Source organism: Lissotriton vulgaris, chromosome 5, assembly GCF_964263255.1.
Source record: "Lissotriton vulgaris chromosome 5, aLisVul1.2, whole genome shotgun sequence".
NCBI classification, from domain to species: domain Eukaryota; kingdom Metazoa; phylum Chordata; class Amphibia; order Caudata; family Salamandridae; genus Lissotriton; species Lissotriton vulgaris.
Window position 1 is genome coordinate 1,932,597,272 of NC_141693.1, and position 18,208 is coordinate 1,932,615,479.

General features: G+C 51.9%; 1 protein-coding gene across 1 annotated transcript in view; it reads right to left on the reverse strand.

Annotated features, from left to right (window-relative positions):
- The window catches only part of SKIC2 (SKI2 subunit of superkiller complex), a 213,455-nt gene that overhangs the window by 126,553 nt on the left and 68,694 nt on the right, over nt 1-18,208 (reverse strand). Inside the window, exons 12-14 of the mRNA XM_086924568.1 lie at nt 7,356-7,440; nt 1,945-2,051; nt 1,316-1,462 (exon numbers count right to left, since the gene is read on the reverse strand). Of these exons, the coding sequence (XP_086780694.1) occupies nt 1,316-1,462; nt 1,945-2,051; nt 7,356-7,440 (339 nt within the window). The remainder of the gene's footprint in view (nt 1-1,315; nt 1,463-1,944; nt 2,052-7,355; nt 7,441-18,208) is intronic.

Below are 18,208 nucleotides of genomic sequence, written 5' to 3' on the forward strand. Positions count from 1 at the left end.
GCTAGCAGAGCGTGGTAGTGCTGCTGGCTTTCCAGGCGTTCCTTCCATACAATATCAAGATCTGCATTGCAGACTGGTGTCTAAGTTGCATGTTAATGATTTGCTTCAGTCATTGTGGTGTGGCCTGTCCATAGTTTGTGCCAATGTTTTATTCCTGGGTGTGCAGACATAGGCCAAGTAGTGCCAGATTCATACAATACTGTCACGAACACCGGAAACATTGACATACAATAAATGTGAATGGAAGTAATTCACATAGTGATCATCTTGAAACTCTGTCATGAGTTCGACATGCCTGACCATTTGATGGGATGCCCCACTCTTCAACCTATCCTAATCAATGGCCTGTGGCCTTATAATATTGGTGTTGGAGAAGGTTGGCACATTTAAGTTTGTTTTTCCAAGAAGAGAATATTTTTAGGACAGGAAGAACCCCATCCATGACCAAGCTCAAAACATATTTATCCTCCTTTTACAGGAGTGAAGGTGCAAATGTTTGCAGAGTGTAAAATGAACTAAATACACTTAGAGGAGCTTTACCTACTTTTAAAGGTTTGCCCACCCTCAGACATCAGCAAGCGTGCACCCAACTTCAATGGGCTGATGACGCCGTAATAGCAGTCATTTCCATATTTACAAATCCTATTTGAGGATTTAAAATTCTGCCAGTCCTTTTTCTGTGATGCAGCATTAAAATGTACCTCTTGCAACTATACATTACTTCCACACATATCTTTGTGAATCTGATCATTACAAAAGGCCTTAGTATATCTGGATTGGGAATACCAGAAAAAAACAAAAGTGGGTCCACCATCGTGAGTACAATTACAGGCAGAATAATTGTAAAAGTGGGTTTCATCACTTACTTGCACACTTACTCAAGGGGGGTTAATCACTCATATAATAACTGTCCTATGGGCATATCACACCCCTTTCAGGCAACCAGGGACCCATGTACGTTTGTGAAAAAGCACATAAGAGTAGTTAGAGTCAAGCCATCTATCCCGCACATACACAGCAAATTCTTTCAACGGTCATTTGTTTGTGGACACCTGGACTGGGTGTTCCACCAACAGCTCTACTACCCCCATGGAGCTGCCTGTAAGGACCATGTGTCTGCACTGTGCAGAATGCCACTCCAGTTGGGAGTTCCCTGATATTGATAGGTCCTTTGGATAAAATTAACATTTTGGGGTGAACACATCTGGAAAGATCAGAAGCATGTTTCAGAGATCCTTCACTATAAAGGTGGAGCGGGGTCGCCGCAGAGCTAATGAGCACTAATGAGCAGATGCAGGTCAGGCACTGTTCTTACCCTTTTGTTAGGAAATTGCCCTTGGCGTCCTGGAGCAGGAACAGTTCGTTCTGCGTTTTCTGGCTGTTGCCCGTGTATAGGAAGTGCTCCAGGGGGACCGGTCTCTTTAGAGTGCTGATCACATAGATCTTCTTACGCTTTATCCGCCTACGGATGGGGTGATAGACATGAACATTATAGTTATAGAGTGGGAGGACAGCGTGTCCCATTAAAACCCCCATTCCAATCCATGTAACAGGTTCAAGATTGCTCTACTGAGGCGGTCAGGCATACCTTCCACTAAGTCTTTGATTCAAAGCTCTCCTCTTGCATCAATCTGCCCTCTCCACACACCAGCACGGATTACTGCACCCTACATGCACCCTTCAGAGCATCTTTTCACTTACCTAATATATCACTAACATTCACAAATGTGCAATCTATCGAATGTCCAAGATGGCATACATTTTCTACCCACTGGACAATGCACAAAGATTTGTGAACGCTTGCAAATTAATTCTCTATATTGGAGTCACCAAAGTACAAAATCCATAAAACCAAAAAAAACATTTGCAAGCAATGCCACTCAAATGGACAATGCAAATACTTCAACTCACCATCTAAACAACACATGAATGTTAAAGTCTCACCCAATCCAATCAGCAAACTCCAAGGTGTTTGGGACTGTGGCGCTAAGTAGGATGATGTTGACATGATCAGGCAACATGATGAGCACCTCCTCCCACACCACACCGCGCTGGAAGACAAAAGGAGGTGGGAGAATGAAAGTAAACAAAGCAGAAGTTTACAGCTCAGGCAACATGATGAGCACCTCCTCTCACACAACACCGCACTGGAAGACAAAAGGAGGTGGGGAGAAGAATGAAAGTGAACAAAGCAGAAGTTAGCAGCTCAGGCAACATGATGAGCACCTCCTTCCATACCACACCGCGCTGGAAGACAAAAGGAGGTGGGGAGAAGAATGAAAGTGAACAAAGCAGAAGTTAGCAGCTCAGGCAACATGATGAGCACCTCCTCCCACACCACACCGCGCTGGAAGACAAAAGGAGGTGGGAGAATGAAAGTAAACAAAGCAGAAGTTTACAGCTCAGGCAACATGATGAGCACCTCCTCTCACACAACACTGCACAAGAAGACAAAAGGAGGTGGGAGAAGTATGAAAGTGAACAAAGCTGAAGTTTGCAGCTCAGGCAACACAATGAACTCCTCTTCACACACCACACCACGCTGGAAGACAAAAGGAGGTGGGGATGAGAATAAACATGAACAAAGCATAAGCTAGCAGCTCAGGCAACATAATGAACACCTCCTCCCACACCACCCCGGCTGGAAGGCAACATGAGGTGGGGAGAAGAATGAAAGTGTACAAAGTAGAAGTTTGCAGCTCAGGCAACATGATGAGCACCTCCTCTCACACAACACCGCACAAGAAGACAAAAGGAGGTGGGAAGAATGAAAGAAAACAAAGCAGAAGTTTGCAGCTCAGGCAACATGATGAGCACCCCTCCCACACAACACCGCACAAGAAGACAAAAGGAGGTGGGGAGAAGAATGAAAGTGAACAAAGCAGAAGTTAGCAGCTCAGGCAACATGATGAGCACCTCCTTCCATACCACACCGCGCTGGAAGACAAAAGGAGGTGGGGAGAAGAATGAAAGTGAACAAAGCTTAAGCATGCAGCTCAGGAAACATAAGGAGCACCTCCTCTCACACCACACCGTGCTGGAAGACACAAGGAGGTGGGGATAAGAACTAAAGTAAACAAAGCAGAAGCTTGCCGCTCAGGCAACATGATGAGCACCTCCTCCCACACAACACTGCAGTGGAAGACACAAGGAGGTAGGGAGAAGTACGAAAGTGAACAAAGCAGAAGCTTGCAGCTCAGGCAACGAGATGAGCACCTCCTCCCATAACACACCACACTGGAAGACAAAAGGAGGTGGGGATAAGAACTAAAGTAAACAAAGCAGAAGCTGACAGCCCAGGCAACATGATGAGCACCTCCTCCCACACAGCACTGGAAGACAATAGGAGGTGGGGAGAAGAACGAAAGCAGCCAGCCAGGAATCCATACCAAAAACTTTAACTGACAACAATAAATGCCGATGACAGAGAGCTCTGAGGTTGTTATGCAGATAGAGAGATCATTCTGAACCCACTTACGTCTGCGAAAGACCTCCTCACAATCCTTTGCAAAAATACCCCAGAGCTATATTATAACATAAGGGGCTGGGGTTGAATATACAGGGTAGCTTAGGACCTTAATCAAGTACTAATCCCAAAAAAACAGATTTCCATCCAACGTGAACTTATTCAATATCTTTTTGACCAGAAGAACGAGCTCCAGCATCCTATAAATGTCTCTTCATCTGATCAACTCAGCATCTTGTAATGAGTGAAGGAGTCTGTGAAATGTTTACACTGTACTCGACACCTCTCGAATCAGTCTTTTTTTATGCCTAGTGCTCATTCCTTTCTTATTAGGTCTCTCTCAGCTTTAGCTGTCATGTCGGAGCTCATATCATCAGATGCCAAACATCAAACAACACACACATAGACACGGGTACATAAAGGAACTTCTGGGCAGCCCTTTTTATTGACTGTCTCATCAAGCATTGGATTTAGGTGTTGTCGGTCAGCTTTTTTTTTCATCAGGCTACCGCATTTTGCTGTAAATTGTAGCTAACACAGGTTACCACTACTACCTTTTGTACTTAAAAAAAAAATTAAGAGGCAGGCACCTGGCCTCACAAACTCTCTCATCATGTTAAATACACTTTCCTCTGCGCATGTTCTTTTTTGTTGATACTTGGTGCTGCCCCAACCTTGCCATGTGTTTTCTTTTTAATTATTTTTTTTTAAAATAATGTTTTAGTAATGTTTACTTTGGAGGATCTGGTAGCTGCGGAGTGCCAAAGGGCTGCATCCTTTCTTTTGGTGACTATATTGATTATTTTTAATTGTTACCCCTCTAATAGCTATTGCCAATGATGGAAGGAGAAAAAAAGATAAAATGGATAACTTGTGACCAGATACATGCTCAAGCACACAAGCATATGCATGCCACTTTGAAGTTAAAGCATTCCAAAATGGGCAGTGTGTGCTCACATTTGTGCACATCCGCTGTGACGCATGCATTCTCCATGTGCTCACATTGACGTACATACGTTAAGATGCAAGCATTCCCCTGGTGCTCACATTCACGTACGTACGTTGAGACGCTTGTATTCCCCATGTGTTCACATTCACATACATACGTTGTGATGCAAGCATTCCCCATGATTTAGAAGCCATTTTGCCTTTTTGAGATTTACCATTCAAACATGGGAGACAACAGAAAAATTACAAATATAGGCACAGTCAATACATCGACCCTTTAGTATAAACATTTAACATAATTTTATTTGAAAAGGAACAAAGCAATACATGGAAAAATACAGAGTTACGGTCACTGTGGAGGAACTCGGTTACAGCGCTGCCTGGAAATACAGATTCATACATCAGCAAGAACAAGCCCACATTTTATAGGTGGTCCAAAAATGTACATTCAGAAGAGGCTTGAAAAGAAAATGGTGCCATATTAAAATATTTTCGAACGATGCACTCAAGATGAAAGGTATTCAATCATAAATGTGATTATGTCATTCTACTTACATGCCCTTTATTACCCATGAACTTTTTTAAGTGAAAAGTTGCAAAAGAACTGGAACTCTCTTTTGAAATAATATGATTTAGGAATAATAATTTGTTTTTAAGTCTCGAAAACCTGTTCTCTGCAACACATTTTTATTTAGGATTTGTAATGTGCGTAGCTGCCTCAGCGACGAGGCGTCCCAGCGCAACCAGAAACCCCATGAGCCCAGGACCAGACAGTGAAACAGCAACGGTAAAACTACCTGCGGGGGAAAGAGCCAGGTCTTTTAGGCTTTTCGAAAAGCCAGATGGTTTGGCATTGTTCTCATGGTTAGAGAGATCGAATTCCAGAGTTTCGCGGCCAGATAACAAAAGGAACGGCCACCAGCCCTCGCTCTCCAGATGTGTGGAACACGGACCAGCGCAAGGTCAGCAGATCGAAGCAGGCGCCCTGGCACATAGTACTCCAACAAGTGGAGTAGCCCTGGTGGGGCCTGTAGTGTCAAGATCTTATGTGAATAACAAAGTGCCTCAAACTCAATACACCGGTCAACTGGCAGCCAATGGAGCCTTGGAAGCACATGTGCGACCGAGTGAGATCTAGGCAATACAACCAAAAGCCGAGCTACTGCATTCTGAATCCTCTGAAGGCGCTTAATGCTCGCCTTGTTGGCGCCCAAGTAAAGACAGTTGGCGTATTTCAATCTGGACAGGATGGACACCTGAATGGTGGTCTGACACACTTTAGGGGGAAAGAAACCGAGCAATGGTCTGAGGCCACGCAATAGCCCAAAGCAGGTCCCAGCGACGGCTTTTGTCTGTTTATCAAAAGTCAGGTCACTGTCGAACCACAAGGCCATATTTTTCACTGCCTCTTTAGGGCGGTCTTGAGGCGATCCGGCCAGCACTGCTCAGACCAAAGCTCTCGGCCCTTGCCAAAGAGGAGAATCTCAGACTTGCTGGCGTTCAACTGTAAACAGTTAGCCACCATCCAGTCTGCGATAGCCAAGAGGTCGTCCTTAAAGTTACCCACATTGGTATTGCACTTCTTCGAGAAAGCAAATACCAGTTGGGTATCATCAGCTCTTAGCCACCTCTGCCAAGGGTCTAACATACAAGTTAAACAAGAGAGAGCTCAGAATAGAGCCCTGTGGGACTCCCCGCTGCAGAGCAGCATCCCGAGAGTGGTATGAAGGAACAAAGACCTGAGAGGACCTGTCTCCAAGAAAGGACCGAAACCAGGCCAATGCCACATCTCTCATCCCCGCTTCCTTGAGACGTTTCAGAAGAATTTCATGGGAGACAGTGTCGAAGGCGGCACTTAGGTCCAAAAGGACCAGTGCCGCAGAGTCCCCAACATCCAGGCTGCCCCGGATAGTTTCTAACACAGCCAGTAGAGCAGACTCGGTACTGTGCCGAGGCCGAAAACCATGCCGAGATGTAGCAAGAATAGCATCCTGCTCAAGGAACGTAGCCAAAGTAAAGTTCACATGGGATTCCACCAGCTTGGCCAGGAAGGGGAGCTGGGAGATAGGTTGATAATTCCCTGGATCACCCGGGTCCATTAAGGGCTTTTTTAGTAATGGGACAACTTTAGCATGCTTTCATGCCCGAGGAACAGAAGCTGAGCTCAAAGACAGATTGACCAGATTGAGACTCACAGGAGAGATTAAGGAATGTAGCTGGCGGAAAAGGGCGGGATAGATAGAGTGGGCTTTGGGTTGGCCCATTTCTCATGATTGGATACTTGTCTATCTCCATTCCCTGCTCCTTATTTGACAGTTTTCCTCCCTGTTCCTTTGTTTGTCCCGCACAGGAGCACTGCTGCTTTACATTGCTTCTGACGGGATGATATGTATCCTTCCACTGCAGACTTAGTGGTACTATTTTTAACATGCTTGTAGCACCCCTGTATTCACTATGCTTCCTGACTTCTTTTTATTTTTTTAATTATTGACTTTTTTTTTTATTTTAGCAAGGGCACAGCAGTTCTATTCTGCTTTTCAATGTCGCATACATATTAGTTATACCCAATCGAGAAGCATGTATAAAGTGTGACTTATTTTTACACAAAACCTAGCCTTGGTGTATTTTGTATATATAAGCCAGTTAAATGTGTTTATCAATTTCTCCCAAACAGCAATGACTAATCTTATTAAGATTAAAGTTGCACCTCTTAATGTTAAAGGACTTAGACACCCCTTAAAAACATACATTAAAATGTTAGGAATGTATATAGTAGACAATGAAAACTTACAAACCAGAGAATGTTGCTCTTTTTTTTTCTTACAAACCCATGCTCATTGCTAAACAGCCTCGATCACTGGGAATAACTTGTCTGGATGCACTGCAGAACCAGTTTATCCATTTCAAAGACCTCAAAACTCAAGATACACCCGGGGCTCACCTCTGCGTCGTTCACATAATGCACCTCGTCGAAAATCACCCACTCCAGGTCTCGGATAACATCAGAACCGTTGTACAACATGGAGCTGGGAAGAGACAGGCAAAGAGGCCAGAGGAGAGAGGCAAAGAGACCATAGGAGAGAGGCAAAGAGGCCAGAGGAGAGAGGCAAAGAGGCCAGAGGAGCGAGCCAAAGAGGCCAGAGGAGAGAGGCAAAGAGGCCAGAGGAGATAGGCAAAGAGGCCACAGCAGAGAGGCAGATAGGCCAGGAGAGAGAGGCAAAGAGGTCAGAGGAGAGAGGAAAAGAGGCCAGAGGAGAGAGGAAATGTGGCCAGAGGAAAAGAGGCCAGTGGAGAGAGGCGAAGAGGCCAGTGGAGAGAGGCGAAGAAGAGGCGAAGAGGCCAGTGGAGAGAGGCGAAGAGGCCAGTGGAGAGAGGCGAAGAGGCCAGTGGAGAGAGGCGAAGAGGCCAGTGGAGAGAGGCGAAGAGGCCAGAGGAGAGAGGAAAAGTGGACAGAGGAGAGAGGCAAAGAGGCCACAGGAGAGAGGCAAAGAGGAGAGAGGCAAAGAGGCCAGATAGGAGAGAGGCAAAGAGATCAGAGCATAGAGGCAAAGAGGCCAGGGGAGAGTGACAAAAAGGCCAGAGGAGAGAAGCAAAGAGGCCACAGAAGAGGGGCAAAGACGCCACAGAGGAGAGAGGTAAAGAGACCAAAGATGAGAGGCCAAGAGACCAGGGGAGAAAGGCAAAGAGGCCAGAGGAGAGAGGGAAAGAGGCCAGAGGAGAGAGGGAAAGAGGCCAGAGGAGAGAGGAAAAGAAGCCAGAGGAGAGAGGAGAAGAAAAGAGAAAGGGAAAGAGGCCAGAGGAGAGAGGAAAAGAGGCCAGAGGAGAGAGGAAAAGAGGCCAGAGGAGAGAGGCAAAGAGGCCAGAGGAGACAGGCAAAGAGGCCAGAGGAAAAGAAGCCAGAGGAGAGAGGAAAAGAAACCAGAGGAGAGGGGCAAAGAGGCCAGAGAGGAAAGAGGCAAAGAGACCAGAGGATAGAGGTAAAGAGGCCAGGGGAGTGTGACAAAAAGACCAAAGGATAGAGGCAAAGAGGCCACAGGAGAGCGGCAAAGATGCCACAGAGGAGAGAGGCAAAGAGACCAAAGATGAGAGGCAAAGAGACCAGGGGAAAAAGGCAAAGAGGCCAGAGGAGAGAGGACAAGAAGCCAGAGGAGAGAGGAAAAGAAGCCAGAGGAGAGAGGGAAAGAGGACAGAGAGAGGGAAAGAGGGCAGAGGAGAGACGCAAAGAGGCCAGAGGAGAGAGGCAAAGAGGCCAGAGGAGAGAGGCATAGAGGCCAGAGGAGAGAGGAGAAAGGCAAAGAGGCAAGAGGAGAGAGGCAAAGAGGCCAGAGAGGAGAAAGGCAAATAGGCCAGAGGATAGAGGCAGAGAGGCCACAGATGAGGGCAAAGATGTCACAGAGGAGAGAGGCAAAGAGACCAAAGATGAGAGGCAAAGAGGCCACGGGGAGAGGCAAAGAGGCCAGAGGAGAGAGTAAAAGAGGCCAGAGGAGAGAGGGAAAGAGGCCAGAAGAGAGAGGCAAAGAGGCCAGAGGAGAGAGGGAAAGAGGCCAGGGGAGAGAGTCAAAGAGGCCAGATGAGAGAGGAGAGAGGCAAAGAGGCCAGAGTAGAGAGGAAAAGAGGCCAGAGGAGACAGACAAAGAGGAGAGAGGCAAAGAGGCCAGAGAGGAGAGAGGCAAAGAGACCAGAGGATAGAGGAAAAGAAACCAGAGGAGAGAGGCAAAGAGGACAGAGGAGAGAGGGAAAGAGGCCAGAGGAGAGAGGAAAAGAGGCCAGAGGAGAGAGGGAAAGAGGCCAGAGGAGAGAGGGAAAGAGGCAAGAGGAGAGAGGCAAAGAGGCCAGAGGAGAGAGGAGAGAGGCAAAGAGACCAGAGGAGAGAGGAAAAGAGGCCAGAGTAGAGAGGGAAAGAGGCCAGAGGAGAGAGGCAAAGAGGCCAGAGGAGAGAGGCAAAGAGGCCAGAGGAGAGAGGCAAAGAGGCCAGAGGAGAGAGGCAAAGAGGCCAGAGGAGAGAGGGAAAGAGGCCAGAGGAGAGAGGAAAAGAGGCCAGAGGAGAGAGGCAAAGAGGCCAGAGGAGAGAGGGAAAGAGGCCAGAGGAGAGAGGCAGAGAGGCCAGAGGAGAGAGGCAAAGAGGCCAGAGGAGAGAGGGAAAGAGGCCAGAGGAGAGAGGAAAAGAGGCCAGAGGAGAGAGGAAAAGAGGCCAGAGGAGAGAGGCAAAGAGGCCAGAGGAGAGAGGCAAAGAGGCCAGAGGAGAGAGGAAAAGAGGCCAGAGGAGAGAGGGAAAGAGGCCAGAGGAGAGAGGGAAAGAGGCCAGAGGAGAGAGGGAAAGAGGCCAGAGGAGAGAGGGAAAGAGGCCAGAGGAGAGAGGCAAAGAGGCCAGAGGAGAGAGGCAAAGAGGCCAGAGGAGAGAGGGAAAGAGGCCAGAGGAGAGAGGCAAAGAAGCCAGAGGAGAGAGGCAAAGAGGCCAGAGGAGAGAGGCAAAGAGGCCAGAGGAGAGAGCAGAGAGGCAAAGAGGCCAGAGGAGAGAGGAGAGAGGCAAAGAGGCCAGAGGAGAGAGGAATCGAGGCCAGAGGAGAGAGAGGAATCGAGGCCAGAGGAGAGAGGGAAAGAACCAGAGGAGAGAGGCAAAGAGGCCAGCGGAGAGAGGAGAGAGGCCAGAGGAGAGAGAGGAATCGAGGCCAGAGGAGAGAGGGAAAGAACCAGAGGAGAGAGGCAAAGAGGCCAGAGGAGAGAGGGAAAGAGGCCAGAGGAGAGAGGAGAGAGGCAAAGAGGTCAGAGGAGACAGGCAAAGAGGCCAGAGGAGAGAGGAGAGAGGCAAAGAGGTCAGAGGAGACAGGCAAAGAGGCCAGAGGAAAAGAAGCCAAAGTAGAGAGGAAAAGAAGCCAAAGTAGAGAGGAAAAGAAACCAGAGGAGAGAGGAAAAGAAGCCAGAGGAGAGAGGCAAAGAGGAGAGAGGCAAAGAGGCCAGAGGAGGGAGGAAAAGATGCCAGAGGAGACAGGCAAAGAGGCCAGAGGAGAGGGGCAAAGAAGCCAGAGGAGTGAGGCAAAAAAGCCAGAGGAGAGAGGAAAAGGGGAGAGAGGCAAAGAGGCCAGAGGAGAGAGGAAAAGAGGCCAGAGGAGAGAGGAAAAGACGCAAGAGGAAAGAAGCAAGGAGGTGAGAGAAAAAGAGGCCATAGGAGAGAGGCCGAGAGACCAGAGGAGAGAGGCAAAGAGGCCAGAGGGGGGAGGAGAGAGGGAAAGAGACCAGAGGAGAGAGACAAAGAGTCCAGAGGAGAGAGGAAAAGAGGTCATAGGGGAGAGGAGAGAGGCAAAGAGATCATAGGAGCGAGGCAAAGAGGCCAGAGGAGAGGGGCAAAGAGGCCAGAGGAGAGAGGAACAGAGGACAGAGGAGAGAGGCAAAGAGGCAAGAGGAGAGAGGAGAGAGGAAAAGAGGAGAGAGGAAAAGAGGCCGTAAGAGAAAGGAGAGAGGCAAAAAGACCAGATGAGAGAGGAAAAGAGGCCAGAGTACAGAGACAAAGAGGCCAGAGGGGAGAGGAGAGAGGCAAAGAGGCCAGAGGAGAGGAAAAGAGGCCATAGGAGAGCGGCAAAAAGGCCATAGGAGAGCGGCAAAGAGGCCAGAGGAGAGAGGCAAAGAGGCCAGAGGAGAGGAAAAGAGGCCAGAGGAGAGAGGAAAAGAGGCCAGAGGAGACAGGCAAAGAGGCCAGAGGAGAGAGGCAAAGAGGCCAGAGGAGAGAGACAAAAAGGCCAGAGGAGAGAGGCAAAGAGGCCAGAGGAGAGAGGCAAAGAGGCCAGAGGAGAGAGGCAAAGAGGCCAGAGGAAAGTGAAGAAGAATGCCATGTAGACAAGACGCAAGTGAGGAAGAAATAGGTGAGTGGGTGACAAGAGAGTAACAGCAAGAATTAGCGATGGGCAGAGACAGAGCACACAAGAAAGATATAGTCAGGCAAATGAGCAAGAAAGTGCAAATGAGGTATATGGAGAAATCAAAAAAACAAGAGCAGGAGCATAGAACAAAGCAAGAGGGGAAGATAGAGGAAACAAACATGGGAGAGGTGTAGGAAGCAGACCGGGCGGGAAAGGAAACAAGCAAGAAAGAAGAGAGAATGTAGAGAGAACAAAAGTGTGGGGGTGGCAGGAAAGAGAGTGCAGTGGCGAGAAAAGTAAAAGCGTAAGATAGTGCACGATACAAGGACAGCAAGTAACAGGGAAAACAAGGGCAGGGTAAACAAGAAAGGGATGAGGAGAGATGAAGGAGAGGGATAGTAAGAGGAAAAATGAAGAGAGAGTATTGGAAAGGAGAGAGATAATGAGAGATAAAATGAAGCCGAAAATTAAATTTGTTGAAGGTCACAGCAGTTCGAGGTAAAAAGATGGAAGAAAAACGGATTGATATCGGAAGAAAAAGCATGTTGAGGCAGAAAAAAAGATAAAGGAAAGAAGAATAAGATAAAAAAAGATTACCAAAGGGTAAATCTCACAATGTTTCCAGATACAGCCTTAGAGATACACCATTTTTTGTTTCAAACCTGTCAAAGCACATAAGCTCCTGGCCCCATTCTGCCTGCTCTTTCACACCCGCAGCTAGCAATGAGATGCTAACTCTGCTGTCATCCAGCTCTCCGTAAGCCCACCCCTGCTGCTCTGCTACTGTAGGGTCAGGGCGACCAAATGCAGTTGAACACAGGTGAGGGTCATACTTGTGTGCTCTGTTGATTGTAGCGCATCGAAAGGGAATGCTGCTGTGCTGGTTTCTCACATGCTCCCACCCTGTGCTCTGCTACCCCAGATAAGACATACACTGGCTCCTTTCGTGCTCCCGCCCTGTGCTCTGCTACCCCAGAGAAGACCTGCACTGGTTCATCTTGTGCTTCCGCCCTGTGCTCTGCTGCCCCAGAGAAGACCTGCACTGGTTCCTCTCGTGCTCCCGCCCTGTGCTCTGCTGCCCCAGAGAAGACCTTCACTGGTTCCTCTCGTGCTCCCGCCCTGTGCTCTGCTACCCCAGAGAAGACCTGCACTGGTTCCTCTCGTGCTTCTGCCCTGTGCTCTGCTACCCCAGAGAAGACCTGCACTGGTTCCTCTCATGCTCCTACCCTGCATTCTGCTACCCCAGAGAAGACCTGCACTGGTTCCTCTCATGCTTCCGCCCTGTGCTCTGCTGCCCCCGAGAAGACCTGCACTGGTTCCTCTCATGCTCCCGCCCTGTGCTCTGCTACCCCAGAGAAGACCTGCACTGGTTCCTCTCGTGCTTCTGCCCTGTGATCTGCTACCCCAGAGAAGACCTGCACTGGTTCGTCTCATGCTCCCGTCCTTTGCTCTGCTACCCCAGAGAAGACCTGCACTGGTTCGTCTCATGCTCCCGTCCTTTGCTCTGCTACCCCAGAGAAGACCTGCACTGGTTCCTCTCGTGCTCCCACCTGCACTGGTTCGTCTTGTGCTCCCGCCCTGTGCTCTGCTACCCCAGAGAAGACCTGCACTGGTTCCTCTCGTGCTCCCGCCCTGTGCTCTGCTACCCCCGAGAAGACCTGCAGTGGTTCCTCTTGTGCTCCCGCCCTGTGCTCTGCTACCCCAGAGAAGACCTGCACTGGTTCATCTTGTGCTTCCGCCCGTGCTCTGCTGCCCCAGAGAAGACCTGCACTGGTTCCTCTCGTACTCCCGCCCTGTGCTCTGCTACCCCAGAGAAGACCTGCACTGGTTCCTCTCGTACTCCCGCCCTGTGCTCTGCTACCCCAGAGAAGACCTGCACTGGCTCCTCTCGTGCTCCCACCTGCAGTGGTTCCTCTCGTGCGCACGCCCTGTGCTCTGCTACCCCCGAGAAGACCTTCACTGGTTCCTCTCGTGCTCCCGCCCTGTGCTCTGCTACCCCAGAAAAGACCTGCAGTGGTTCCTCTTGTGCTCCCGCCCTGTGCTCTGCTACCCCAGAGAAGACCTGCACTGGTTCCTCTCGTGCTTCTGCCCTGTGCTCTGCTACCCCCGAGAAGACCTGCACTGGTTCCTCTCGTGCTCCCGCCCTGTGCTCTGCTACCCCCGAGAAGACCTTCACTGGTTCCTCTCCTGCTCCCGCCCTGTGCTCTGCTACCCCCGAGAAGACCTTCACTGGTTCCTCTCCTGCTCCCGTCCTGTGCTCTGCTACCCCAGAGAAGACCTGCAGTGGTTCCTCTTGTGCTCCCGCCCTGTGCTCTGCTACCCCAGAGAAGATCTGCACTGGTTCGTCTTGTGCTCCCGCCCTGTGATCTGCTACACCAGAGAAGACCTACAATGGTTCCTCTCGTGCTCCCACCTGCAGTGGTTCCTCTCCTGCTCCCGCCCTGTGCTCTGCTACCCCCGAGAAGACCTGCACTGGTTCCTCTCATGCTCCCGCCCTGTGATCTGCTACCCCAGAGAAGACCTGCACTGGTTCCTCTCGTGCTCCCGCCCTGTGCTCTGCTACCCCAGAGAAGACCTGCACTGGTTCCTCTCATGCTCCCGCTCTGTGCTCTGCTACCCCAGAGAAGACCTGCACTGGTTCCTCTCATGCTCCCGCTCTGTGCTCTGCTACCCCAGAGAAGACCTGCACTGGTTCCTCTCGTGCTCCCGCCCTGTGCTCTGCTACCCCAGAGAAGACCTGCACTGGTTCCTCTCGTGCTCCCGCCCTGTGCTCTGCTACCCCAGAGAAGACCTGCACTGGTTCGTCTTGTGCTCCCGCCCCGTGATCTGCTACCCCAGAGAAGACCTACAATGGTTCCTCTCGTGCTCCCACCTTCAGTGGTTCGTCTAGTGCTTCTGCCCTGTGCTCTGCTACCCCAGAGAAGACCTGCAGTGGTTCCTCTCGTGCTCCCACCCTGTGCTCTGCTACCCCAGAGAAGACCTGCACTGGTTCCTCTAGTGCTTCTGCCCTGTGCTCTGCTACCCCAGAGAAGACCTGCACTGGTTCCTCTCCTGCTCCCGCCCTGTGCTCTGCTATCCCAGAGAAGACCTGCTCTGGTTCCTCTCGTGCTCCTACCCTGCATTCTGCTACCCCAGAGAAGACCTGCACTGGTTCCTCTCATGCTTCCGCCCTGTGCTCTGCTGCCCCCGAGAAGACCTGCACTGGTTCCTCTCATGCTCCCGCCCTGTGATCTGCTACCCCAGAGAAGACCTGCACTGGTTCCTCTCGTGCTCCCGCCCTGTGCTCTGCTACCCCAGAGAAGACCTGCACTGGTTCCTCTCATGCTCCCGCTCTGTGCTCTGCTACCCCAGAGAAGACCTGCACTGGTTCCTCTCGTGCTCCCGCCCTGTGCTCTGCTACCCCAGAGAAGACCTGCACTGGTTCCTCTCATGCTTCCGCCCTGTGCTCTGCTACCCCAGAGAAGACCTGCACTGGTTCCTCTCGTGCTCCCGCCCTGTGCTCTGCTACCCCAGAGAAGACCTGCACTGGTTCCTCTAGTGCTTCTGCCCTGTGCTCTGCTACCCCAGAGAAGACCTGCACTGGTTCCTCTCCTGCTCCCGCCCTGTGCTCTGCTACCCCAGAGAAGACCTGCTCTGGTTCCTCTCGTGCTCCTACCCTGCACTCTGCTACCCCAGAGAAGACCTGCACTGGTTCCTCTCATGCTCCTACCCTGCACTCTGCTACCTCAGAGACGAGCTGCACTGGCTCCTCTCGTGCTTCCGCCCTGTGCTCTGCTACCCCAGATAAGACCTGCTCTGGTTCCTCTCGTGCTTCTGCCCTGTGCTCTGCTTCCCCAGAGAAGACCTGCTCTGGTTCCTCTCGTGCTCCCGCCCTGTGCTCTGCTGCCCCAGAGAAGACCTGCACTGGTTCCTCTCGTGTTCCCGCCCTGTGCTCTGCTACCCCAGAGAAGACCTGCACTGGTTCCTCTCGTCCTCCCGCCCTGTGATCTGCTACCCCAGAGAAGACCTGCACTGGTTCCTCTCATGCTTCCGCCCTGTGCTCTGCTGCCCCCGAGAAGATCTGCACTGGTTCCTCTCGTGCTCCCGCCCTGTGCTCTGCTACCCCCGAGAAGACCTGCACTAGTTCCTCTTGTGTTCCCGCCATGTGCTCTGCTACCCCAGAGAAAACCTGCAATAGTTCCTCTCGTGCTCCCACCTGCACTGGTTCCTCTCGTGCACCCGCCCTGTGCTCTGCTACCCCAGAGAAGACCTGCACTGGTTCCTCTCGTGCTCCCGCCCTGTGCTCTGCTACCCCAGAGAAGACCTGCACTGGTTCCTCTCATGCTTCCGCCCTGTGCTCCGCTGCCCCCGAGTAGACCTGCACTGGTTCCTCTCGTGCTCCCGCCCTGTGCTCTGCTACCCCAGAGAAGACCTGCACTGGCTCCTCTCGTGCTCCTGCCCTGTGATCTGCTACCCCAGAGAAGACCTGCACTGGTTCATCTTCTGCTTCCGCCCTGTGCTCTGCTGCCCCCGAGAAGACCTGCACTGGTTCCTCTTGTGCTCCCGCCCTGTGCTCTGCTACCCCCGAGAAGACCAGCACTAGTTCCTCTTGTGTTCCCGCCATGTGCTCTGCTGCCCCAGAGAAGACCTGCAGTGGTTCCTCTCGTGTTCCCACCCTGTGCTCTGCTACCCCAGAGAAGACCTGCACTGGTTCCTCTCGTGCTCACGTCCTGTGCTCTGCTGTCCCCGAAAAGACCTGCAGTGGTTCCTCTCATGCTCCCACCCTGTGCTCTGCTGCCCCAGAGAAGACCTGCAGTGGTTCCTCTCGTGTTCCCGCCCTGTGCTCTGCTACCCCAGAGAAGACCTGCACTGGCTCCTCTCGTGCTCCCACCTGCACTGGTTCCTCTCGTGCTCCCGCACTGTGCTCTGCTACCCCAGAGAAGACCTGCAATGGTTCCTCTCGTGCTCCCACCTGCACTGGTTTGTCTCGTGCACCCGCCTTGTGCTCTGCTACCCCAGAGAAGACCTGAATTGGTTCCTCTCGTCCTCCTGCCCTGGCTCTGCTACCCCAGAGAAGGCCTGCACTGGATTGTCTTGTACTCCCGCCCTGTGCTCTGCTACCCCAGAGAAGACCAGCACTGGTTTGTCTTGTGCTCCTGCCCTGTGCTCTGCTACCCCAGAGAAGACCTGCACTGGTTCCTCTCGTGCTCCCACCCTGTGCTCTGCTACCCCCAAGAAGACCTGCACTGGTTCGTCTCATGCTCCTACCCTGCACTCAGCTACCCCCGAGAAGACCTGCACTGGTTCGTCTCATGCTCCTACCCTGCACTTTGCTGCCCCCGAGAAGGCCTGCACTGGTTCCTCTCGTGCTCCCGTCCCTTGCTCTGCTACCCAAGAGAAGACCTGCACTGGTTCGTCTCATGCTCCCGTCCTTTGCTCTGCTTCCCCAGAGAAGACCTGCAATGGTTCCTCTCGTGCTCCCACCTGCACTGGTTCGTCTTGTGCTCCCGCCCTGTGCTCTGCTACCCAAGAGAAGACCTGCACTGGTTCCTCTTGTGCTCCTGTCCTTTGCTCTGCTACCCCAGAGAAAACCTGCATTGTCTTGTCTTGTGCTCCCGCCCTGTGCTCTGCTACCCCAGAGAAGACCTGGACTAGTTCCTCTCATGCTCCCGTCCTTTGTTCTGCTACCCCAGAGAAGACCTGCACTGGCTCCTCTCGTGCTCATGCCCTGTGATCTGCTACCCCAGAGAAGACCTGCACTGGTTCATCTTGTGCTTCCGCCCGTGCTCTGCTGCCCCCGAGAAGACCTGCTCTGGTTCCTCTTGTGCTCCCACCCTGTGCTCTGCTGCCCCAGAGAAGACCTGCAGTGCTTCCTCTCATGTTCCCGCCCTGTGCTCCGCTACCCCAGATAAGACCTGCACTGGTTCCTTTCATGCTTCCGCCCTGTGCTCTGCTGCCCCCTAGAAGACCTGCACTGGTTCCTCTCGTGCTCCCGCCCTGTGCTTTGCTACCCCAGAGAAGACCTGCACTGGTTCCTCTCATGCTTCCGCCCTGTGCTCTGCTGCCCCCTAGAAGACCTGCACTGGTTCCTCTCGTGATCCCGCCCTGTGCTCTGCTACCCAAGAGAAGACCTGCACTGGTTCGTCTTGTGCTCCCGCCCTGTGCTCTGCTACACAAGAGAAGACCTGCACTGGTTCCTCTCGTGCTCCCGCCCTGTGCTCTGCTACCCCAGAGAAGACCTGCACTGGTTCCTCTCGTGCACCCGCGCTGTGCTCTGCTACCCCAGAGAAGACCTGCACTGGTTCGTCTTGTGCTCCCGCCCTGTGATCTGCTACCCCAGAGAAGACCTACAATGGTTCCTCTCGTGCTCCCACCTGCAGTGGTTCGTCTTGTGCTCCCGCCCTGTGCTCTGCTACCCTAGAGAAGACCTGCACTGGTTCGTCTTGTGCTCCTGCCCTGTGATCTGCTACCCCAGAGAAGACCTGCAATGGTTCCTCTCGTGCTGCCACCTGCACTGGTTCCTCTCGTGCGCCCGCCCTGTGCTCTGCTACCCCAGAGAAGACCAACACTGGTTCGTCTTCATGCTCCTGCCCTGCACTTTGCTACCCCAGGGACGACCTGCACTAGTTCCTCTCATGCTCCCGTCCTTTGCTCTGCTACCCCAGAGACGACCTGCAATGGCTTCTCTCGTGCTCCCACCTGCACTGGTTCGTCTTGTGCTCTGCTACCCCAGAGGAAACCTGCACTGGCTTGTCTTGTGCTCTTGCCCTGTGCTCTGCTAACCCAGAGAAGACCTGCAGTGGTTCCTCTTGTGTTCCCGTCCTGTGCTCTGCTACCCCAGAGAAGACATGCACTGGTTCCTCTCATGCTTCTGCCCTGTGCTCTGCTGCCCCCAAGAAGACCTGTACTGGTTCCTCTCGTGCTCCCGCCCTGTGCTCTGCTACCCCAGAGAAGACCTGCA